At 42.4% G+C, this 26,079-nt stretch overlaps 1 protein-coding gene across 9 annotated transcripts in view; it reads left to right on the top strand.

Annotated features, from left to right (window-relative positions):
- Positions 1-9,001: 9,001 nt before the first annotated feature.
- Positions 9,002-26,079, top strand: part of MOK (MOK protein kinase) — a 52,719-nt gene continuing 35,641 nt past the window's right edge. For 2 of the 9 annotated variants that reach the window (XM_036086224.2, XM_036086217.2), the window contains exon 1: positions 9,043-9,266. Coding sequence is in view for 7 of the 9 variants with exons in the window: in XM_036086217.2 (XP_035942110.1) it covers positions 9,260-9,266 (7 nt within the window). In the remaining 2 variants the exon portion in view is untranslated. Of the gene's footprint in view, positions 9,267-26,079 lie in introns of all 9 variants that reach the window. The other 7 variants (XM_036086212.2, XM_036086211.2, XM_036086210.2 and 4 more) reach the window with 7 other exon arrangements.

The following is a 26,079-nucleotide window of genomic DNA, read 5'->3' as shown; positions in this document are numbered from 1 at the left end:
ACTTGGTGGTGGGGCGGCGCCGTCAGACCTACAAGGTCTCTACGCCTGCGCGGGGCCGGTAGTGGGCTCTCCGGTTCCATTCCTGCTGGGGCCGTCGTCATCCCCGCTGCCATCCCCATTGGCCAGAAGAAAACACCGAGACTCTTCAAGGAGAAGAAGGTGGCTCCTCATAACGAATCGGAGGTTCTCAACGGGGGAAAGCAAATGATACCTGGGAGGCTTGGCTCGGGAACAGCATTTTCAAACGTTGCGACTCAATTCTATTTTTATTTATCTCCGAGAATCCTTCCAGCGTGGAAACTTTGTGTATCAGGAGCTTTTGGTGTGGCTAAATAAAGCTTAGAAAATGCAGAAAACCAGATAAAGAACAAAAGAACCACCGAATTCCCCCACTGCCCAAAAACAACGGCCGCTGGGGTCTTGGTATCTTTCCTGACAATCTTTTCTCACTGCATAGGTGTATTTAAAAATGTATATTTGGCATTCAATTCAACCTCGTTAAAAGGAATATAATTTTTTATCTTTCTTTTTGTACTTAATACTCCATCATTATCATATCCCTAAGCAATTACAAATGTCATTTTAAATAGCTCCTCCGTGTTTCCTGTAGTGGGTAAGCCATTGCACCCTCACCCCCCCCCCTTTTTTTTTGGTCTGGAAAATGTCTTCATTTTGTCCTCTCTTGTTAACTAGCCCTTGAATAAATCATAAAACAGCTGCTGGGTGAGCAGTACCCACTCCAAAGGGATAGTGTCTGTTTGTAAAAAAAAAAAAAAAAAAAAAAAAAGGAGTAAAATATATGCTGGGAAGACAAAACTCTTTTGCCCCATCTGTATGTCCCAGGGCCTCTTGGTCTCTGAGGCTCTGATGTCCTGTGCTGTGGTGGCAAATGCCCCAGGAGTAAAAGAAGGGAGCCCCAGCTTTCACACTGTCCATCCCTCTGGTCTGATCACTCAAAGCAAAACAGTGAATGTATCATCAGGGTCCCTTGTTGCAAACAGCAAAAGCCCAGTCTAGCTGAATCTTAACAGAACAGATATTATTGGAAGGAGTTTAGGTAGCTCACTCCGCCACCAGGCAGGCTGTTGAACCAGATTTAGTCAACACACACTCATTAAGCCTGGCAGTGCCCTGATCCCAGGGAATCAGCTGTGAGTAAAACAGACCCGATCCCGTCCTCACGGAGCCCACAGTTTAGCAAACACAGGTGTTAGTGTGAGTGGAGACACTTTGGTAAACCGTGCTGGGTTGAAAGGTGGGGCAGGTTTTTGAAGACTGGGACACTTGACTGTGTTTCGAAGGACAAGAATGGAAAAGTGTAGGCCAAAACAGGTGGAGCCCTCTGGGCAAAGGGGACTGCCTGGGATGGCAGGCATCCTGTCCATTTTGCTTATAGCTGAATGTCCAGAGCCTAGTGCACCATCTGGAATAGTAAGCATTTAGGAAATAGGAGTCAAAGGCGCATGGCTGGCTCAGTCAGTACAGCATGTGACTCTTGATCTTGAGGTCATGAGTTTGAGCCCCAGGATGGGGGGTAGATTGTACTTAAAATAAAACGTAATAATAAATAGGAGTCAGATGGATGAATGAGCTAATTGCAAAATCACATTTTAAAACAAGTCAGATCAAGTCATTTCTCTGTTCAAACCCTCCCCTTCTGGCCCAGCCCTGATAAGGTTGCCAGATTTAGCAAATAATTTAGTATTATGTCCCATGCGATATTTGGAACAAACCCAATATTAGTCGTTTATCTGAAATTCAGCTTTAACTGGGCATCCTGTACCTATCTGGCAGCCCTACGCCCAAAGTAATACCCATTTGAAAGACCCCCCCCACACCTGCTCCTTTCCCCGCTGCTCCCCGCCCCATCACCCTCGGGCTCACCAGGCCCTGCTCCTCCCTTGGGGCTGCTGCACTTCTGCTCCCCCTTCCTGGATCCTCTTCCCCCGGACACTGCCAAGGCGCCCTCCCTCATGTCCTTATGTCTCTGCCTAAATGTCACATACTCGGCGAGGCTTCCCTTGACCGCCCCGCGCCCGCACTCAGAATCCTTGCTTTTCCTGCTTTGTATTTCGTCCAGAGCTTGCTTATTTCCTAACTGCAGGAGGGCGGCGACCTGTATTTTGCACCCGCAGCTCCTAGAAGTGACCGGCACATAGTAGATGGTCGATCCAGGTTTGTTGAATGAAGCTCAGATCATCCGTTAGAGGTCTAGCCCTGACACAACCCAGGCCGAATTCGAGGCTCGGGTCCCGAGTGGGCGGGCCCGAATCACCCGGTAGGTGGGCAGTGCGCGCCAGGCCGAGGCTGCCCAGAGGCGGGCCCGCGGTGGGGGGGACGCAGTGACCGAACGCAGACGGTAGGGGGCACCCGAGACCGACGCGTCGGCGGCGCACCTGGCGCCGGGGCGCCCCCCGCACCGGGCGGTACTAACGCCTCCGGACTCCTGCCCGTTCTCGCTCCATCTTACGGTTCTTGCAAGACAGACGAGTCCTGATTTTCATTTTCTGAGTTAGGAAAACGCAAACTCATACATGATCAGCATTAAATGGTACAGAGTTATTGTTCAGGTTTTTAAATGTCTGAGAGGGGGCTTTTTAAAACGGTCCGTTTGCTTTAAACTCGTAAAATTGCTCATTCTGTTTATAAATTGGAAACGTCAGTGTGAAAATCAAGATATACTGTATTCTTTTCCTGGGGCTGCCTTAAACCACAAACGGGGGGAATCTAAGAGAAATTTGTTCTCTCACCGTTTTGGTTGCGGCCACGGATCCCAAGGTCTTGGAACAGTGCCTGGCACAGAGTAGGTCTGCAATACAAATTTGTTGAATTAATGTTAAACCCATTGTGTGTTAAATTCAGTCTGTTGGACTTTTCGATTCCGAAACATGCCCTTCCATTCTGGTAACATTTCAGAGGAAGAATGTTTCTGAGGGAGATTTTGATAATCTCCTCTCATCTTTTTCTGGAACACCATTCTTCCTAGGTCCAAACTCCGGGGTTGAATCTCTCCTTTTATTCTCTTTTCTTCGGTCCAGGCCTATGTCTATTGTCTATTTCCTGAACTATTTCCTTGAACTATCTTCCAACCTTCTTTTTACGTTTTGTGTTTTGACTTGGCGCCCTGGAGTGCAAAGGAGACAAGGAGACAAGGAGAGAGCAAAGCACTTTGAATGTTGAAGCTGAATTCTTGCCAATTGATTCTGGGGGAAAAAAAAGGAAAGAAACGGGAGGGGATGGCGCAGAAATAAAATGCTTCATTGTACAATATGTACTATGCCAAAGCTGTTAGACAACACAAAAGAAAAATAGACAAACAGAAAGATTTTTCAGATGTTGCTTCTGATTTGCTACAACAAATTGGTTGGTTCCAGTCTTTACAACCTGGTCTTTACAATTTCATTCCCCAGAACCACGGTGAACTTGTCCACAATAAAAGTCTTTTTAAAAAGACCCCGATGGCTTGGTCGGTGGAGCGTGTGACTCTTGATCTCAGGGTTGTGAGTTCAAACCCCATGTTGGGTGTGGAGATTACTCAAAAATAAAATCTTAAAAAAAATGAATTAAAAAATAAAAAGTGTCCTTCATTAAAGCATGTACATTAATCGCAAAGCTTTTACAAAGCTCTCTTTTAGATGTGAGAGAGCCTCAGAAGCACAGGGAGTTGGAAGTTGCAGATTTGGGTCCAAGCCCCAGAATGGCCACTAGCAAGTGGGAGATCTTGGCAAAGGCCTCTCTGGGTCTCCCACAACAGGCCACTTGGCCTCTACAAACTGTCAGTCTGCCTGCCTGTTTAATTCTTCCCTATCAAGGGTTAAAGTTTGTCCTGGATGCTCAATCATCATTGAAAATCAGGCTCGCCCTTGTCAGAACTCAAGGCTTGTTGCCTGAGTGAGTGGGCCCGAATCACCTGGCAGGTGATTAACAGCAGGTGACAGTTGATGATGCCTCTTGATCAGTCAAGAACATTTATCAAGCATCTGGGCAAAAATCAAGCGGTATTGTATAGTGCATCACAGACATCTGATTTATTGGGCACTAACACCCTTTGGAGTGGGTATTCTTAAACCCATTTTACAGAAGTGAGAAAACAGTGGTCCTGTGATTTGGCTGGGGTCACCCGGTGTTCTTCTCTCTTCTCTATCACTTTAACAGGTGAATTTTAATTCTTTGTATTCCCAAAGGGAGTTAGGAAACCTTTTCTTAAACTTTATATCTGCTCTTCTGAATGCCTTTTTCTCAGAGATGTGCATAGACTCTCTGAGTTTGAAGTTGACTATTTCTGCCTCCACGTTACACATTACACTGTCATCTCATTTATAGTGCTTGGTTACCTACCATGCTTCATGTTAATTTGAATGGCTAATGTTCTTCTTGCTCCTCTTTATCTCATAGCCCTGTTAGCTTAGTTTCCTTTGAGATGTTTATTATTTTCTAAAATGAATCTAATTTCTAATATCTTTAGGTTGATTTGCATGTGCCCACCTTACCAGTGTTAACACATTTGAAATTTCTGTCATCTCTAATTTTTCTAACTTCTGCCTATTTCCTGTTGGAACACTTATTAAGATGCTCAGCAGCAGGAAACATGTCTGCTGAACATGACTTCATGGCTGAATCTCTTGACATTGGAAAATAGGGAAAAGTTAATGCTAGGATATGGGATGAACTGTCTGAGGACCAGTTTTAGAATGAATCAAAAAGCTTGAGTGGCTGTAGCGAGGTAGTGTTCGAGCAGTTTCAAGAGAGAAGCTCTACGGTGCGGGTGGTTCCATTTCACAAGCAAGATTTATTTGAGAGAGAAAGAGAGCAAGTGCAAGCAAGCAGGGAGGAGGGGCAGAGAGAGAGAGTCCCTTTTCTTTTTGAAGTAGCATTTCCTAGTCTGTTTAGAATTAAATAAAGAATAAGGAATTCTCTAGGCCAGTGGTTCTCAAAATAGGGTCACTGGTACAGAAGCAGCTCACTTCAGATCCTGTTAGAGAGGCAAATTATCGAGCCCCACCCCAGAATTACAGACGCAGAAACTCTGGGGGTCGGGCTTGGCAATCTAGGGTCAACAAATCACAATCACCTGAAGGCAGGTGATTTTGGTGCTGCTAAATCTTAAGAACCACTGCTCTAGACAAAATCTTTCACAATTCCCCTTTTGTAAACTTCCTGTTAAGGTCCCCCATTGGTATCCTTTGATCTTCCATTCTGGAGGCCCTTTTCCTCCCTCTCTCCCAGGGCCTTCAGGTAAGAGGTGCATGCTGCCCACCTGGGGGACCAGCTGGACCACCTGATGAGGGCTGACGCCCAGCAGTCCCTGCTTGCCTGGATAAGCATGCTGAAGCCGCGTCAACCCACGGTGGGCGCCTTGCTCCTCTGCAGGATGGTGACCAACCTGGTCTTTACAATTTCATTCCCCAGAACCACGGTGAACTTGTCCACAATGAAAATGAGCAGAAAATTCCTCAGCCCATGGCAGTCAGGAACAGTGGTTCTGGGGCTCACCCGCCAAAGGCATTTCACATGTTCATCTATTTAACAGGTACTCAGTGACTATCCAGTAACACCCTCTGCCTGCTGGGGAGATAAAAGGCAGGTGGGCAGCCCAAGGAGCTTAGAACCGAAGTGGGTAGAAGAAACATATGAAAGAGACAGCGAGAGAAAGATAAATGTGACAAAGTCCCAAAATAAGAGAAAAGACCACAAGGAGATAAGAAGAGATCAAATTCCAGTGGTCTGCAGGGGTTAGATGTGGCTTTTCAGAGCCGACAAAGATAGCACCATCAACAATAATAATACCAGCAATGTGGGGTTTTTAAAAATTTATTTTGAGATAAAATTCACATATTATTCTTAACCATTTAATATGTACAATTCAGTAATTATTGATAGACTTACAAAATTGTATAACCACCACTGTAATCTAATTCCAGAACATTGTCATCACCACAACAAGAAACGCTGTCCTCATGAGCCGTCACTCCTCCTTCTCCCCACCCCCAGCCCCTGGCAACCGCTAATCCACTTTCTGTCTCTACGGATTTGCCCATTCTGGACATTTCCAATAAATGGAATCATACGATACACATGTGGCTTTTAGTGTCTGGCTTCTTTCATTTAGCATCATGTTTTTGAGACTGCTTAATGGGTATAGGGCTTCCTTCTGGGCTAACAGTGATCTTTTGGAACTAGATAGAGGTCATGGTTGCACAACACTGTGAATGTACTAAATGTCACTCTTTAAAACAGTTAATTCTATGTTATATGAGTTTGACTCAGTTTTTTAAAAAGAAGTAAAAATTTCAAAGTAGATACCTTTGACTTGAAAACTCCACTTTAGGAATTTCTCCTCTAGATACACTTGGACATACAGGAAATAATGTATGTACAGCATTGATCATTGCAGCATTGTTTGAAAGACCAGACTATTAGAAACAACCCAGATGTCCATCAGTAGGGGACCAATTAAATAGGGGATGGTGCAACCATGACACAGAATAGCCACCAAATATATAACAATATAATACAATATAATATAACATAATACATCATACTATATTTTATATATCATTATATATTAAACTTAATAGTAAAAACATATTAAAATATCTATTTTATACAATAATTTAAATAAGTAATATGTTTATAAAAATTATAATTTATAGGGGCGCCTGGGTGGCTCAGTCGTTAAATGTCTGCCTTCGGCTCAGGTCATGATCCCAGGTCCTGGGTCAGGCTCCCTGCTCCTTGGGAAGCCTGCTTCTCCCTCTCCTACTCCCCCTGCTTGTGTTCACTCTCTCACTGTGTCTCTCTGTCAAATAAATAAATAAAAAATTTTTTAAAAATTATAATTTATAGTAATTAAAATAATTAAATATATGTTAAATATATTAAAAACATTATTTGAGGAAGAAAAAATAACTTTCTAAACCAAAATGATTTTGGGCACAAAGACTTCAAAGGAAGATGGGATGGGCAAAGGGTTGGGCCAGAAGATTTCAGGTAGAGGGAGATTGTATATGGGGTGAGAAATGGAGATTTATCCTGTAAATGACAGGCAGCTGTGGAGACTTGGTCACCCTGGGGCTGGAAGGAGGAGGCTGGGACCAGCGAGAGGTGAGGTGAGTAGAAAAAGGTGGAGGGGTGTGGAGGAAACTGAGGTGTCTTGTGGGGACAGGGAGGAAGGAAGTGTTGAGGGTAGAGAGCACCTAGGCAGGTATTTTTGTCCCCTGCCAAGATGAAATCCAGACGGTAGGGGACAGGTAAGAAAGGCTGAGGCCAGCATTGGAAGTGTTCAGATCTCCCTTGCAGTGGCTTATAGAGGAGAAAGCTTCTAGCTTTCCAGAGGAGAAGAATATGTCCTCAAGGAAGGACAAGAGAGAGGGATTGAGAAGCATAAAGAAATTAAAAATTGCACGTTGTCATGTTTTGATCTTTTCCTGAATCTTAGTAGATATCCTGTGTCCATGTAAGTGTGGGGGAAGGGAATTCATATATAGATCTCTCTGTGTGTTGGCACAGTTTTTAGAGAATGATTTCATGTAAGTCAACATTTAAATTGTAGATGTCTTTTTTTTTTTTAAAGATTTTATTTATTTGACAGAGAGAGAGCACACAAGCAGGTGGAGTCGTAGAGAGAGAGGGAGAAGCAGGCTTCCCACTGAGCAGGGAGCCCGATCCCAGGACTCTGGGATCATGACCTGAGCCTAAGGCAGACACTCAACCAACTGAGCCACCCAGGCGCTCCTAAATTGTAGATGTCTTATAATCTATCAGTTCCAACAGAAACAGTCACATGTGTGCTCAAAGATATGCACAAGGATATTTTCTGAAGTATTGTTTGTAATGGTAAAAATAGGAAACATTAATAGGGAAATGGTTAAAAAAACGAGAGTATACCCAAACTGTGGAATATTATGCAGCAGTTAGAAAACATAGGGTAACTCACCATGTGCTAATATTAAAAGATGACTATGATTTGTTAAGTAAAAAAAAAAGCAAATTATAGGGGCACCTGGGTGGTTCAGTCAGTTGAGTGCCTTTGGCTCAAAGCCCTTTGGATCAAAGCCCTGTGTCAGGTTCCCTGCTCGGAGGGCAGCCTGCTTCTCCCTCTCCCTCTGCCTGCTCCCTGTGCTTGTGCTCTCTCTCTCTGTCAAATAAATAAATAAAATCTTTTAAAAAACCAAATTATAGAAGAATATCTATGATTTTCAATTATGAGGAAAGTCTGCAAACTCATGCACAGAAATTCTGAAAAGATGCCACTCAACTGTTGCCAGTGGTTAATTCTGGGCAGGAGAGGGTGAGAACGATAGAAGTGCTTCGAAAGGATTATTTCAAATTTTATTTGATATATTTCTGTATTTTGATTTTTTTTTTTTTACAACGGACGCATTTCTTTAATTTCAAAAATTACTTGGAAAAAATAGGAATAGTTGATCTTATGGAGTAGTTGTGGGGATGAAAAAAGCAAATACAAGACAATGAACTTCATAAAATGCTACACTGATACATACTTGTTACTTTTAGTGCATTGTCAGCTCCTTGAGGGCTGGCCACTGTTCGCTTAGTCACCCGATTTGCACATAGTTTATTCACATATTCATTCCTTCAACTTTACACGGGAATAGAAGTCTCAGGAAGTAAGGGACCTTGACTGCACTGCTCTCCCTTATAGTCCCAAAACCTGCAACAGTGCCCTACGCTCAATAAATGCTTGTTGAATTAAAAACAAAAACTTATAAATCAACCTCTGGGTACCGGACTAGTTAGTAGACGCTCAACTGCAGGGTGAGACCGCAAAGAACAGGTATCAACTGACAGTTATCTAGTGCGTCCCCAGCCCAGTTAAAGCTCGACTGTCCTTCTGGATAAATTCTCAGGCAGGATGGGGATAGCGATCCCGGAAGGTTGCCCACACTTTTCAAAGGCCGGGAATTGCTCACGAAAAGCTGCTGGGGAGGTTGCTTAGCAACCAGACTAAGGAGGCGGGCCGCACTGCGCACGCGTACACGTAGGGCCGACGGATGCGGACATGGCGTTTTGCGCACGCGCGGGCGGCAGCCTGGAGGCGTCCAGGACCTGACGGTTGCTAAGGTGACAGAGATACAACATGGCGGCCGGGTCCTAACGCTTTCTGTCGGGGGGCCAGCGCGGAGGTCCTAGTTCGGGACCCTGCCTCAGAGGAGTGGAAGCCAGGGGGCCGTCCTTTCTGCCCCTTTCTTCTCCGTCCAGTGTCGGCAAGGGCTTGTCGTCGGCTTCCGTATCCAGGATGAAGAGTGAGCGGGGCCGGGAGAGACTGGAGGGGCCGGGCCCCGTCGCGCCTATGCGGCCCCTCGGCCGGTCGGGGGCGGGGGGGCGCCGCGTGTGGGGACCCTGAGCCTCCCTGGGCGGTCAGGAGCTGGCGCCCCCGGCGTTCGGGGCGGTTCTGGGGGCGCTGGGTCTCACAGCGTCCTCCGGAGTCCCTCTCCTCACCCCTCCCCCCCGGCATATTTTAGTGCAAGGTTATGTTACAAGTTTTGAGGGTTTTGTTGTCGTTTTAAAATGCTGGATTGAAACTGAGATTCTGGAACATTCGGCGTAAGGTAGCGAGCGGCTACTGTGTGGCTTCCTGCCTTTTCGTGACATCGGTTTAGGGAACAATTGAGAGGAAAGCTGGGCTATTGTATTTTTTGGATCAAGCAGCTGTGTTTTTGTGGGAACTATTTTCATAGGGATTTTGAAACAACTATTTGGTGAAGTGAGTGTTAATTGGGAAGTTGGGAAAGGAGGTTGTCGTCCTAGAAAATGTGACGGGTAAAAAATTTACCTCTGCTTGGATTTGTGGATTATGGGCAATTCAAATGCAACCAACTAGAATGGGCTTTTTTTTTTTTTCCTGTAAAAAGATTGAATTATATTAGATATGGTTACAATGTAAAATTTGCTTTGTACCCTGAGTGTCAGCTGGTGATTGATTATGGCATAAATTGTGGAACAAAGATATTTAAAATAATTAATTCATCTCATTCGCCCTTTACGAGACATTCTTATTTTCTTTTGGTAGATATTGTTTACATGTTCATCTTTTTCATTAATGCACCCAAAACTGTAGTTAGAATACAAGGCCTACAAAAGGCTTTACACTTTTATTTATAGTGTGGACTTACAGACACATATTTTTTTACTGTGTTCCTTTTTTCCTTCCTAGCTCTTTATTTTGAAAAAAAAAATTTTTAAAGATCTTATTTATTTGACAGAGAGAGAGACAGCGAGAGCAGGAACACACGCAGGGGGAGTGGGAGAGGGAGAAGCAGGCTTCGCATGGAGCAGGGAGCCCGATGCAGGGCTCGATCCCAGGACCCTGGGATCATGACCTGAGCCGAAGGCAGATGCTTAACACTTAACAACTGAGCCACTCAAATGCACCTATTTTGAAAATTTTTGAATCTACATGAAAATTGCAAGAAGAATTCATTGAATATTTATAAACCTTTCACATATGTGCACCATTTTGCCTTTTGTTTGTGTGCTTGCTCACTTGCCCTCTCTAAATTATGTACAGTATTTATTTTTGCCAAATCTTTTGAGAGTTAGTAGTGGACATCAGTACCTTTCACCACTTTCAGCAAGTATCTGCTAAGAACAAGGACATTGTCCTACATAATCACAGTACAAATAATGTCTTGGGATAGTACTGTTATCCAAAATGCAGCCTATGTTTCAGATTTTCCCAGTTATCCCAATAACATCCATTATAGGTGTTTTTATTTTTTCCAGGATCCAATCAAAAATCACAAATTGCATTTTCTTGTCATATCTCTTTGTTCTCCTTTAATCTGGCACAGTGTCCTGCCTTATGTGTCTTTCTTGACTTTTTTAAAGAATTCAGGCCATGTATTTTGCAAAATATCCTTCAATTTGGATTTGTCTGATTGTTTCCTTATGATTAGCTTTAGAGTAAATGTTTTGGTCAAGAATATGTCAGAGGTGATGTTGTATGCCTGTCAGTGTGTCCCATCTAGAGTCTGATGTCAGCCTGATGTCAGCCTGATGTCAGCATGTCTCAGTTTTGTTGAAGTTAGGTTTGATCATTTGATCATTCCATTTATTCACCTTTGCCTCTTAGACCCTTCCTGCTCTAGAGGCAACCACTCTTAGTTTCTTTTATGTCTATATATGTCTATATATAAATGTGTATCTATATATTTATATATAAGCATATATAAATGTGTATTCCCCCTTTTTATTTTTTTAAAAATATTTTATTTATTTATTTGACAGAGAGAGACACAGCAAGAGAGGGAACACAAGCAGGGGGAGTGAGGGAGGGAGAAGCAGGCTTCCCGCCAAGCAAGGAGCCCGATGTGGGGCTCGATCCCAGGACCCTGGGATCATGACTTGAGCCAAAGGCAGACGTTTAACTGACTAAGCCTCCCAGGTGTCCCTATTTGTTTATTTTTAAAATATTTTGTTTTTAAGTAATCACACCCAATGAGGGGCTCGAACTCACAACCCCAAGATCAAGAGTCACATGCTCTATCGACTGAGCCAGCCAGGTGCCCCTATCCTCCCTTTTAAACACTAATGTTAGCATTTTATGTTGTATACTGTAACAAAATATAATACATATTATAAACAAATATTTTATATAAATATTTTATATAGATACATTTTATTTGTATACTTTAAATCTTTGGGTATTGTTTTCTTTTTATATATAGTAGGTATTATTTGATGTTATTTTAGATGGCCCTTTTGGTAGTTTTCAATTAGTTGGTTTAGTGTTACATCTTTATTATGCCTTCTACCTTAAAATCCAATCTGAGAATTGGGGAACCTATCGTCACCCAGGTGTAACTCCTGATCAGTTAAATGTTTAGCAAATATTTAACAGTGGAGAAAATATTCCAGAACAGGAAGTCAAAGAGACAGAGTTGTGGAAGTAGAATGAACAGAAAAAGTGAGTAATGGGGAAAATGGACTCCTAGCATGGGGTCAAAGAGTAGGGCCAGGAATTCTAGGTTATCATGTTGGTCTCTATCTTACGGTTTTCTAGGTGTATTTTCTACTTTGTTTTCTAGACTTTGCCCAAGTGTTTAGGGATGTATTGATCATTGGATCAACTTCTCCTTTTTGTTTTGCATCATAGGCAGTTGTAGGGAGGAGGGAGAAGCACCGTGAAGTTGTTAAGAGCATGGGCTGCAGAGCCAGGCAGACACGGCAGTCTCCTGCAGGTTGCTGACCTTTCTTAAACTGGTTTTCTTCATTATTCTGGTTATTTATTGCTTCCCAACAAATTACCCCATCTTAGTGGCTTAAACTAACAACATCTTAATCTCTCTCATGGTTCTGTGGGTGGCCTGGACTCAACTAGGCAGGCCTCACTCAGAGTCTGTCATGCACTCACAGTCAGATTCTGGCTGGGCTGGAGTCCTCGCAAAAGTTTCTCGCTCACATATCTGGCAATTTATGCCGGCTGTCCACTGGGACTGTAGCCTGGGCCGTCAGCCAGAACACTACTGTTTCCACATGGCTTGGCCTTCCTCACAGGGTGGCAGTCGGGTTCTGAGGATCAGCATCCCAAGGGTGCGAGGCCACCCTTCTCTGATCTAGCGTCAGAAATGTCACAGTGTCTCCTCCACATCCCCCAGATTTGAGGATAGAGAACATAGATCCCACCTCTTGATGGAGGAGTGGCAAAGACACATACTAAGATGAGTATGTGGGATGGGATATCTAGAGGCTGCCCTCTTTCAAAAATAAAATCTTCCACACTCTTTTTTCTTTTTAAAGATGTTATTTTTATTTATTTGACAGAGAGAGACACAGCGAGAGAGGGAACACAAGCAGGGGGAGTGGGAGAGGGAGAAGCAGGGAGCCCGACGTGGGACTCGATCCCAGGACCCTGGGACCATGACCTGAGCTAAAGGCAGACGCTTAACGACTGAACCACCCAGGCGCTCCCACACTCAGTTTTATTTATTTATTTATTTTTTATTTTTTAAAGATGTTATTTATTTATTTGACAGAGAGAGAGAGAGCGAGAGCAGGAACACAAGCAGGGGGAGTGGGAGAGGGAGAAGCAGGCTTCCCGCGGAGCAGGGAGCCCGATGTGGGGCTCGATCCCAGGACCCTGGGATCATGACCCGAGACGAAGGCAGACGCTCAACGACTGAGCCACCCAGGCGCCCCTCCCACACTCAGTTTTAAACAGGCATAATAGGTCACCTGGGTGGCTCAGTCGTTTAAGCATCCAACTCTTGATTTTGGCTCAGGTCATGATCTCAGGGTTGTGAGATCGAGCTCCATATCAGACTCCGCACTGTGTGTAGTGGAGCCTGCTTAAGATTCTCTCTCTCTCCCTCTGCCCCTTCCCCCCCCAAAAAAAGGAACAGGCATAATAATACCTATTTTATAGGATTGTTTCAAAGATTAAATGAGATCAACTATGTGAAGCTCATAGCCTAGCGTCTGGTTAAGTGGCAAATTATAAATGAATTATTATTTGCTATCCCAGTAGATGGAAGGCAGGGTTGTAAAAGGGGAAAGAATGACAGTCAGATCCTTGTTTTGAAAAAATCTACCCTTATCTAACCGAGTGGGAGTGCCAACTTTTTTACTGTCTGAACTTTTTTTTTTTTTTTTTTAAAGATTTTATTTATTTATTTGAAGAGAGAGACACAGCGAGAGAGGGAACACAAGCAGGGGGAGTGGCAGAGGGAGAAGCAGGCTTCCCGCCAAGCAGGGAGCCCGATGCGGGGCTCGATCCCAGGACCCTGGGATCATGACCTGAGCCGAAGGCAGACGCTTAACGACTGAGCCACCCAGGTGCCCCTACTGTCTGAACTTTTTAATGGATTACTCAAAACATACCTATAAAAAGAAAAAATCCTACACGTTCTGAAGGCATCACAGTTTCCTATTATATCACAGAGAATTTTTTAGATTATCTGTTGTCGTTGCAGAGGTTTAAGGTTTTGTCTCTCATAAATGTATTTTTATAGAATCAAAGTTGCAGTGCACCTCAAATAATCTTGTTTGATTCTCTCTTCCTAGTATGCATCTCACCTTCTGTTTTTATAAATAGATGTATCAACTAGCAACTTTTTCTCTTTAAAACAAAATTAAGTAAAAGTAATACTGGCTTTGTGATAAATTGAAACAGTGAAAGGTTTTAAGTTAGTCTCAGGACCCTCCCCTACTTGACAGAGTCAATCCCGGTTAACATTTTCTTGATGTGGGCACCTGGGTGGCTCAGTCAGTTAAGCGTCTGACTCTTGGTTTCGGCTGGGGTCATGATCTCAGGGTTGTGGGATTGAGGCCCAAATCAGGCGCTGCACTCAGTGGGGAGTCTGCTCGAGATTCTCTCTCTCCCTCTCGCTCTGCTTCTCCCCCTACTCCCCACTTGTGCTCTCTCTCTCTCAAATAAATAAAATCTTAAAAAAAGATACATTTTCTTAGATGTACTGCCATAAATTTTCTGTGCACATTCTGTGTGTGTACACATATATACGTAGATGTGTGTGTGTGTGTATGCATGAATATGTATTTGTCCCTTAAACAGATACCCCAAACTATATGGGATTGTATTAAATATGTTGCGCTGTAACTTGCTAGGATGATTCTTCAATGAAGATGTTTGAACGTAGTTTTTTTTTTTTAATTCTTCACGTTTATCAGTGGCTTACATTCCTAGCAGTGGATTTACTTCATTAAAGGGTGCGATTTATTTATTTTTAAATATTTTATTTATTTATTTGACAGAGAGAGACATAGCGAGAGAGGGAACATAAGCAGGGGGAGTGGGAGAGGGAGAAGCAGGCTTCCCGTGGAGCAGGGATCCCGATGCGAGGCTCGATCCCAGGACCCTGGGATCATGACCTGAGCTGAAGTCAGACGCTTAACGACTGAGCCACCCAGGCACCCCAAAGGGTGCAATTTAAATGAAAAATTTTTATTAGTTATGAATACTTTTATGTCCTTTTGTGTTTTCATGATGTTTGGTAATTCAGGTCACAATTTTCCTCACCACACCAAGTAATTAATTGGGTACAGCCATCTTCATTGGGTACAGCCATCTTCATTGAAGGTTCCAGACCTTGTTTTATTTATTTTATTTTATTTATTTATTTTTTTAAAGAATTTATTTATTTGACAGAGCACAAGCAGGGGAGCGGGAGGGAGAGGGAGAAACAGGCTCCCTGCTGAGCATGGAGCCCAATGCGGGGCTCAATCCGAGGACCCTGGGATCATGACCTGAACCGAAGGCAGATGCTTAACCAACTGAGCCACCCAGGTGCCCCCCGACCTTGTTTTAGTAATTTGGTTTGAATTACTTAATCTCTCAAAAAGAGTGGAAATTAGAACCTGAATCCTCTCAACTCTAGTTGAGAGGGTACTCCGTAATTAATCTTCCCCAATTCTTTTCATCCCTCCACTGGTGAAGCCCCAAAGCTGATGCCTACCACCTGCCTTAAGATTTTTTTTAGTATTTTATTTATTTATTTGAGAGAGAGAAGGGGGGAGGGAGAGAAAGAGAGAGAAAGCACAAGCAGGGGGAGGGGCAGAAGGAGAAGCAGGCTCCCTGCTGAGCTGGGGCTCAATCCATGACCTGAGCCAAGGGCTGATGCTTCTGATTAAGATCTTTAGAAGCAATGCTTAAATACAAATGTTTGGATTTGGGCATTACAAGTGTACCTTTTCACAAAAAGTGAATTTGACCTCCATTTTCATGCATTAAATAAGGCTTAAATTCCACTTAAATAAGACTTGGTTTAATAAAAATGAATAGAATCTTAATTAATGCACAGAGTCTTATTTACCTTCCTCTTTCTACCCTTGCCTGCAGCTATAGTATTTAACTCCTGTTTGTCCTTGAATCTGGGTGCGGTTTTTTTTGGATTTTTTGGGTGACTGTGGGGCAGGATTTTTTTTGTTTTTCACCAGCACAGCTCCATACCCTTCATAGCTTTGTGTTGTGCTTTGTGTACTTCTTAATATTCCTCATCTAACTTTAAAGGCCTGTGAAAATATGTCATATCCTGTTGGAGAGAATAGGAAGATACTTTTCCTAGGTGTTTTTTCATAAGGGTGTTTCTCTTTTTCTCTCCCCTGACTTTCATTCTTGTTTTATACCCAGCCCTTCTGTCTATTGAAAGAATCATGGGGGGAAATAAGCGATCCTTTATCCACCACAGCCATTTCCAGAACCACGGGTTGTGTTTATCACTTGCTTTTTGTGATGGTCTGGAGCCAGCCAGGGATGTTGGCACACACTGGGAATTTGTACCTAAACCACTTTAAAATGTACAGTTTACTGGTTTGGTGTTGGTTGTTTTTTTTTTTTTTTTTAAAGATTTTATTTATTTATTTGACAGAGAGGGAGAGATAGCGAGAGCAGGAACACAAGCAGGGGGAGTGGGAGAGGGAGAAGCAGGCTTCGCATGGAGCAGAGAGCCTGATGCGAGGCTCAATCCCAGGACGCTGGGATCATGACCCGAGCTGAAGGCAGATGCTCAACGACTGAGCCACCCAGGTGCTCTGTGGTGTTGGTTGTTTTTTAAGTAAGTCTGCTTGTCTGTGATGAAACACAGGTTGGGATTTGTTGTGTAAAATTTCTCTTCTCTTCTCAAATTGAATTCCTCAGTCCACAACCCAACTTTCAGTAACTGCCTTTCATCCCTCCCATGAACTTCCATGTCTGTCTCCCTTTAAACTGCTATTATAATATCAAGACAGTTCATTTTGAGCTCATGTTTCTGTTGGTGGTTAGCCAACGAGTTCACTGATTTCTTAAAGCTCTTGAAAATGCCCATACACACACACATTTAAAGTAATGTATATTCATTGTGAACACTGAAAAATATAGAAAAGAATAATGAAGAGAATTAAAGTCATTGCTGATCCCACCCAGACATAGGTACTTTAAGATATTTTATGTATTTTGGAGCTCCTGGGTGGCTCAGTCCATTAAATGTCCGACTCTTGATTTCTGCTCTGGTCATGATCTCAGGGTCGTGAGATTGAGCCTTGCATCAGGCTCTGTAGTGGGGAACCTGCTTGAGATTCTCTCTCTCCCTCTGCCCCTCCCCCACCCTGTGTGCTCTTTATCTCTCTCTCTCTCAAATAAATAAATATTTTAAAAGAATTTTATGGGGGACCTGGGTAGCACAGTCATTTAACTGTCTGACTCTTGGTTTTGGCTCAGGTCATGATTTCAGGGTCCTAGGATTGAGCCCCATGTCAGGCTCTGCACTCAACATGGAGTCTGCTTATTTCTCTCTCCCTCTCCCTCTGCACCTCCTGCTTGTGCTCTCTCTCACTGTCTCTCTCTAAAATAAGTAAATAAATCTTTAAAAAAATAAAAAAATATTTTACATATTTATACCCATTCTCTTTCTTACATGTATGTGTATTTGTGTGATTGTTACCACCCTTTTTTCACTTAACATTAAATTATGGCTGAATGTTTTCCTGTATCATTAAATATTATTTGAAAGAATAATTTTTAATGGCTACATAATATTTCAGCTTGTGGCTGAAATTATCATTAGATCATTCCTTGATATTAGATATTTAAGTTTTTAGCATTCTTGCTGTTACGGTACCGTGATGAACATCACTGTCTATAAATTTTGTTTGTGTCTCTGTTGGTATCATTGGGATAGAAACCTGGAAGTGTAATTGCTGAGCTAAAGGATATGGGCTCTTTTCTTTCTAATACCTTTTTCCTACTTAAACAAGTAATTCATGTTTACTGGAGAATATTCACACAATACAGAATGATTAATCAGAAAGTGAGAATCTACCATATCCTCTTGCCCCAGGAAGCCTGTCATCACCAGGGAAGGTAGTGGACGTTCTCAGTGGTCTTGCTTGTGCACATTCCATTTCCCCATTAGTTGTGCCATGTCACATGGCCAGTGCCACACCACAAGCTTGTTCCTTGGTGGAATACACTTGTTGCAGACCTTTGCCAATTCGATAGATGGATTAAACAAAAAAAGACAGCTCTTGTATTTCTTTAAGTGCCAGTAGTTTTCCCTACTGGCTATTTTTATCTCTTAAGTGAATCATCATATGCCCTTTTGTCCATTTTCTTTGAGAGACACTAGTATTTTACTTATTTATTTGTAAGTGGTCTTCATAATTAAATGTGTTAGCTATCCTCGTATTTGTTGTAAATATTTTCTCAGATCGTAGTTTGCCTTTACATTTTGTTAAGCTTTCTATGTAAACATGTTAAAACGTGTGGCTAGGCTCACCTCTAGATCTTCCTTCTTTGTGACTGCATTGAACTTCTGTGTGTAAAGGCCATCCCTGTCCTATGGGCCGGTAAATACACAAGTACATTTTCTTTTAGTTTACTTTTACGTTCAACCTTTGACCAATATTAACCAATATTTAAGTGAATTGTGGAGTAAGGATCTGACTTGAATTTTAAAATGTGAAATCTCCTGATTTTAACAACTTTGTTGAGGTATAATTTGCGCAGAATAAAATTTACCTATTTTAAGTATACAGTTTGATGATTTTTGGCAAATGTAGACAGTAGTGTCTCAGCTCCACAGTCAAGATGTAGAATGTTTCTATCACCTGCCAGAAGTTCCCTTGTGCCCCTTTGCAGTCAATCTCCTCCCCCTACTCCTGGCTCCATGGATCATTGGTATGCTTTCTATTGCTAAAATGTTGCCTTTTCTAGAATTTCATATAAATGAAGTGTCATAAATGTATCTGTAAATGTGCATGGTCTTTTGAATCTGGCTTCTTTCATCTAGCATGATGTTTTTGAGGTTCATGCATACAGTGGCCTATGTCAGTAGTTTGGTCATTTTTATTGCTGAGTGGTATTCCACTGCATGAATATAAGTTTGTTTATCCATTCATCAGTTAGTGGACATGTGAGTTGTTTCCATTTTTTGGCTGTTGTTTATTAATAAAGCTGCTAGGCACGCTCTTATGTACAAGTCTTTGTGTGGATCTTTGTTTTCATTTCTCTAGGGTAGATTCCTAGGAGTGGAATTGCTGGATTGTATGGTAAGTGCATACTTACCTTTATAAGAAACCTCCAAACTGTTTTCTAAAATGGCTATACCATTTTACATCCCCATTATCCATGTACGAGAGATCTGTTGAGTCCACATCTTCACTGACACTTGGCATTTTCAGCGTTTTAATTTTAGCCTTCTAGTGGATGTGCTTTAACAAGTTTTAAGAGCTGGTTGTTCCCACTTGGTTAAACAACTCTCTAATGTTGTAAAAGGCATGAAATTACAGCTCAGTGTAGGCGACATCAGGGAATACTGAGTGACCAGATTGCCTGATGGACTGACTGTATTAGAAGTTTGAAAGTTACCAAATAAGGAGAGACCAAGCAGTACTCTGGTGGTTGATTGTGCTGGTTAAGCCACTAACAACTGGAGTTTGTGTTTTCACTGTTCCTTACACCAAAGAACGTGTCCCTGTATCGTTGGCAGTGGGGTTCCCAAATTCTGTCTTTCTCATGGACCTTATTAGCTGAGCCAGTTATTTTGAAAAGGATCTGTTGCCGAGGTCAGTGCTCTTATAAGTGCATCCGTGTGACTTCATCTGCATCCTCTTGGGGGACAGCAGTGGCAGTGTGGTCAGGAAATGGCTTCTGGAATCAGATTCCCTGCTTTCAAAGCCCTGCCCTACTGTTTATTGATGTGACCTTGAGCAGGCTACTTAACCTCATTTGTAAGATATGGCTAATGGGGTACCCTATTGCTTGGGATTGTTGAGATGATTAAGTATTAAATGGTGCCTGACACCTAGTGCTCAGAGCTTGGTGTTTAATAAATACCATTCTCCTGTAAAAAGCATCAAGGCTTCTTGGAGAAATGGCTGACCCTAGGACTGAGACAGGAAATACACAGGATTTTGTAGTACCAGGAAGTAAGAAAATACTCAAAACCAAACAAACTCTTTATCGATGGGGCATGTCAGAGGGACACAGGAACCAACCGAGTGAGCTCACAGTGGCCAAAGCTCAACAATTTAAGCAACAAAATAAAATAGTATTGGATAATCCCAAAGTATAAAATAAATATCCATGGGTTCATACTAATATAAATGATTAATTAGAACAAACTTCCCATATAGAAGAATTCCAAATAATTTATATGGATGCTCTACCCTCACAGAGAGGAACATTATTTCCCACTCTAAGTGTAGAATATGCATAGTGACTTTTCCCAAAGAGTACAGTATAGAAGTGGGTAGGGAAAAAGAGTCACTTTACAGGGGAGAAACCGGACAAACAAGACCTCAGCCTGATGATTGAGGTCAACGTCAACGGTGACAAGCCATGCTGATAGTGTGGGCCCTAGATACGATGTGCCAGTATGGCACCATAGTGCTGTGGTCTTCTTCCCCAGACCCATAACCTGAGTCTAATGATGAAGGCGCAGACAGATCCCAGTCTTAGAAAATATCTGACCGGTACTCTTCAAAACTGTCCATGTCACAAAACAAGGAAAGTCTGAGGAACTGTCACAGCCACGAGGTGCCTAAGGATGTATGATGCCTAGATGTAAAGTGGTGTCCTATTTGGGGTCCTGGGACAGAAGAGGATATTGGGTAAAAACTAGGGAAATCTGAATAAAGCATGAACTTTAGTTAATAATGAATCAAGGGCACCTGGCTGGCTCAGTCAGTAAAGCGTGTGACTCTTTTTTTTTTTTTTTAAAGATTTTTTTATTTATTTGACAGAGAGAGAGAGACAGTGAGAGAGGGAACACAAGCAGGGGGAGTGGGGGAGGGAGAAGCAGGCTCTCCACCGAGCAGGGAGCCTGATGCAGGGCTCGATCCCAGGACCCCGGGATCATGACCTGAGCCAAAGGTAGACGCTTAACGACTGAGCCACCCAGGTGCCCCAAGCGTGTGACTCTTGATCATGTGGTTGTAAGTTCGAGTCCCACATTGGGTGTAGATTGCTTAAAAAATAAAATCTTTGGGGCACCTGGGTGGCTCAGTCGTTAAGCGTCTGCCTTCAGCTCAGATCGTGATCCCAGGGTCCTGGGATCAAGCCCGGTATCGGGCTCCCCTGTTCTGCAGGAGGCCTGCTTCTCCCTCTCCCACTCTCCCTGCTTGTGTTCTCTCTCTCTCTGTGTCTCTGTCAAATAAATAAATAAATAAATCTTTAAAAAAATAATAAAATCTTTTAAAAAATAATGTATCAATATGGGTTCATTAATTATGACAAATGTAAGATGTTAATAGCAGGTGAAACTGGATATGAGGTATGTGGGAATTTCTATATTATCTGTTCATTTTTCTGTAAATTTAAAACTGTTCTAAAGTTAAAAGTTTATTTTTAAAAATGGTGCTTGACGTATGGTAACTGCACAACAGTGGTAGCTATGATCGCCTAACTTGGTTTTGTTTGTTTTTTATGTTTCCGGGGACCTGGTGGTGGGTAAGGCTGAATTCACCTTATGCATCATTTCTTGGCATGTAATTGGGGAAAGCATATCCTAAAAGACAGCTTATTGAAGGACTATAAAACTTTTACAAGGTAATTTAAGGAGGCTTCTGGCCCTTTCTGTGCATCCTCGCCAACACTTCTTGTTTCTTGTGTTGTTAATTTTAGCCCTTCTGACTGGTGAGCATGCTCTACCAACTAAGCCAGCCAGGTACCCCTGTCCTCTGTCTTTCTTCAGCCAACTTCTCTTAGAAAGCAAGTGGGAAGAACTGTAAATCCTGCCTTGCTGGGAGCTAGATAGGTTAATTTTTTGTTCAGGGAAGACTTACACAAGAGGAATTTTAAAAACTTCGTTTACAGATCTTCAGTTTGGGGATCTTGAGCAGCCCTGGGAGATGTTAACTGGTATTCTTTGGAGACAGGCCTGGTTATGCAACCCACAACCCTCCCAACTGCCCTTCCTTACCCTGGAGACTCATCACATAGTCAAGGAAAGGCACTGAGGAATTCTGTAGTCAAACACAGTTCTCCTTATTTAACCCCACATCTCCTAAGTATAATTGCTCATGGAATCTTCTTTTGTGGAATACCCATTAGAATTTGGGATGCACTAGTGTTTTGTGGAACTCAATTTGAAAAGTGCTAGTCTGAAGATCAAGACCTGAGATGAGATCAAGAGTCAAATGCTTAACTGACTGAGCCACCCAGGCGCTCCTACTTTTCTTTCTTGTAATGCAGGCCAATCGTGAGACTTGGCTTCTGTCCTGGTCTTTGCTGCAGACTGGCTTATCATATGCAGATTTCCTTATGTACTAATGGAATAGTCTTAATACTAAAATAATAATACCCAATTGCCCGAAGCTTTCTTTATTTTTGTGGTGGTTGTTTGTTTCTGTCTTGGTGTAATATAATGCCAGGACCAAGCTGACCTTTGAACAACACAGGTTTGAACTGTGGGTCCATTTATATATAAAGTAAACATGCCCATGTGACCTGCTCCAAGATCAGAAACAGCATTACCAGTATCCTGGGAGTCCCCGTGGGTCCATTCCAACACCACCACCTCTTAAGGGTAATTGCTGTTCTGACTTCTAATGCCACAGATTTGTCTGTTTTAATATCTTTATTGAGATATGATTTACATACTATAAAGTTCACCCATTTGAAGTGTACAATTCAGTGATTTTAGGTATTTTTTACTGAGTTGTGCAACAACCATCATGAGAATCTATTAAAACGTTTCCATCATCCCCAGAAAGCATGGGTACCCATTAGCAGTCATTCCCCGTTCCTCCCCATTCCTCCCCATTCCTCCCCACCCTCCCAACCCAGGCAACCACTAATCTACTCCCTGTGTGTATGGAGTTGCCTATTCTGACCATTTCATATAAATGACTTTTTGTGTCTGGCTTCTCTTATAATGTTTTCAGGGTTCCTCCATGATGTCTCTTGTGTCAGGATGCTATTCTTTCTCTGGCTGAATAATACTTCACTGTGTGGATAGACCATATTTTGTTTATCGGTTCATTCGCTGATGGACATTTGGTTTGCTTCTATCTTTGGCTATTATGAATAATGCTTCTGTGAGCATTTGTGTACAGGTTATTGTTTGGACATAAATGTCCATTTCTTTTGAGTATATACCTGGAAGTAGAATTGCTGGGTCATAGAGTAACTCTGTTTAACATCTTGAAGAATTGCTAAACTGTTTTCCATGGCGGCTGCACCATTTTCCATTCCCACCAGCAGTGGGCCCAGGTTGTCCCTTCTCCACATCCTATGCCAACCCTTGTTAGCTTACTTTTTTTTTTTTAAGATTTTATTTATTTATTTGACAGAGAGCGAGAGAGGGAACACAAGCAGGGGGAGTGGGAGAGGGAGACGCAGGCTCTCCGAGGAGGAGGGAGCCCGATGCGGGGCTTGATCCCAGGACTCTGGGGTCATGACCTGAGCCAAAGGCAGATGCTTAACAACTGAGCCATCCAGGCGCCCCATTAGCTTACTTTTAGACTCTAGCCATTCTAGTGGGTGTGAAGTGGTATCTTATGTTTTGTTATTATAAATTTTCTTGTAAATTATTTTTATTCCATAGATTGCCATTTGCTTTAAGATGATATTAAACAAAAATGCTTAGTTTTTAATTTCATAATCCATTTTCCTTGAAGGAACCATGAGAAAAATATCTCATTATCCCTTAAATTGTTTTCAATTAATTATTTTTTTTTGAAAAACAATACAAATACCAAGTATAACCTAAAAAAAGCATAGATGGTTATATGGTGAAAAGTGGGTCTCCTTTCTGCTCCTGTCCCCAGCCATTTAGATTTCTTCCCCTGAGGTGACCACTGTTGGCACTTTCTTATGTTCCTTCTAGTTCCTTCTGTGTCTAGATGAGCATAAATGTGTCTGTTCTAGCTTTTTTTTATTGCTGCTATAATAAATTGTCACAAAATCAGTGGCTTAAAACAACACAAATTTATTATCTTAGAGTTCTGGAGGTCAGAAGTCTGAAATGAGTCTCACTGGGCTAAAATCAAGTTGCTGGCAGGGCCGCATGCCTTGTGGAGGCTCTGGAGGAGAATCTATTTCCGGGCCCTTTCCAGCTTCTAGAAGCCACATGCATTCCTAAACCTATAGCCCCTTCCACATCTTCTAGTCTGACTCTGTCCACTCTGCCGTCTCCTGCTGCTAGTAAGGACCTTGTCACCACGCTGGGCCTGCCCGGTAAGTTTAGGCTCATTTTCTTATTTTAAGGTCAGCTCATTAGCAACCTTAACAATTCCTTCTGCAGTCTTAATTCCCTCTTGTGGTGTAGCCTAACGTTCACAGATTCCAGGGACATGGACACAGTTGGGGGCCATTCTGCCGGATACCATGTGTATACTTTCCTTCCTTTCTTCCTTCCTTCCTTCCTTCCTTCCTTCCTTCCTTCCTTCCTTCCTCCCTTCCTTCCTTTTACAAATGTTAACATAGTTGACATGCTCTTCCTTAATTTGTCTTTTTTGTTTAATAATATATCTGAAAAGGTTCTTCCCTGTCAGAAGCTACAGAGCTACCATATTCCTTGTATGGGCTGTATAACATTCCTTCGTATGGCATTTTCATAGTTTACTTAGCCATTTTTTATAGTGTTTCTTCAGGTGCTAGAGTTTTATGTTTTTATGTAGTCAAATAGATCAGTCTTTGCTTCCATTGTTATACTTAGAAAATATTTTTCCTTTGGGGCGCCTGGGTGGCTCAGTCGTTAAGCGTCTGCCTTCGACTCAGGTCATGATCCCAGGGTCCTGGGATCGAGCCCCGCATCGGGCTCCCTGCTCTGCAGGAAGCCTGCTTCTCCCTCTCCCACTCCCCCTGCTTGTGTTCCCTCTCTCACTGTCTCTCTCTCTCTGTCAAATAAATAAATAAAATCTTAAAAAAAAAAAAAAGAAAATATTTTTCCTTTAATGAAAAAAATGTTTTCCTTAGATTAAAAAAATACTTGTTACGTTCTGTTTGTATCTTGGGGCTGCTGCAACAAATTACCACGTTTGGGGGCTTAATACAATAGAAATTTATTCTCTCCCAGTTCTGGAGGCCAGAAGTCTGAAATCAAGGTGTCAGCAGGACTGTGCTCCCTCAGGTCCTTCCTCTCCCCTTCCAGCTTCCAGAGGCTTCCGGAGGCTTCTGGTGCTCTGCCTCTGTCTTCACATGGCCTCCTCTTCTATGTCTGTGTGTCTCTCTCTCTTTTTTTTATTGTGGTGAAAAACAATGACGTAAGTTTTACCCTTTTCATAAACGTTTCAGTGTATGGTATTGCTACCTGTGCGCGTTGTCGTACGACAAACCTCTAGAACTTTTTTACCTGGCGTGACTAAAACTCCGTACCGGCTGAATCTCAATTCCCCATTTCTCCCTTCCTCCCTTCCTCCAGCTCCCGGCAACCACCATGCTGCTCTCTCTGTGTGTCTCTTATAAGGACACCTGCCATTGGATTTAGGGCCCACCTGGATAAGCCAGGATGTTCTCATTTCAAGATCCTTCACTTAATTATACCTGCAAGACGTTCCAAATAAGGTAACAGTCGCAGGTTCCAGGGGTTAGGATGAGGGCATATCTTTTTGGGGTCCACCATTCAACTCACCGCATACTCTCAGTGCTTTTTATCCCCCTTCCTAGAAATCATCTTTGGAAAATAAAGTTTTGAGAGCAGCTTTAACAATTATTTCTTCAGTCATCCCCTTCAGGAGTTGTTGAACGTCTCCCGTATGCACAGCACTTGTAGGTTCTTACTTCCTCCTGTGGCAATTACTACAGTATGGTGGTGGTATGTGGCCTTTTGAATGGTAATAATATGGTGAGATGCTGTTCTTGGGGAGAAACATTTTTTCCAATTTCTACAAATATGTGATTACAAATAGGATTTTCGCATTTTGCATGGCCCGAAGCTAAGATATTTGAAAATGTACACTGAAATTGATTGTTATTTTGAGTAAGATTGAAAAGTAGCATTAAAGTCAATATTACACATATATGAATATTTATAGATAAGAATAATACCGTACCAAATACTCTGTAACAGTAAAACTGGTTGACGTGTATATTAACGCTGTAATGAACTGTTGCGGGGAGCAGTTTGCTCTGTGCCCTGAGCTTCCCTGCAAGTTCTCGCTGAGTGCGCCAGATGGCAG

This window comes from Halichoerus grypus, chromosome 8 (genome assembly GCF_964656455.1).
Source record: "Halichoerus grypus chromosome 8, mHalGry1.hap1.1, whole genome shotgun sequence".
Classification (NCBI taxonomy): domain Eukaryota; kingdom Metazoa; phylum Chordata; class Mammalia; order Carnivora; family Phocidae; genus Halichoerus; species Halichoerus grypus.
This window is presented reverse-complemented; position numbering and strand designations above follow the sequence as displayed.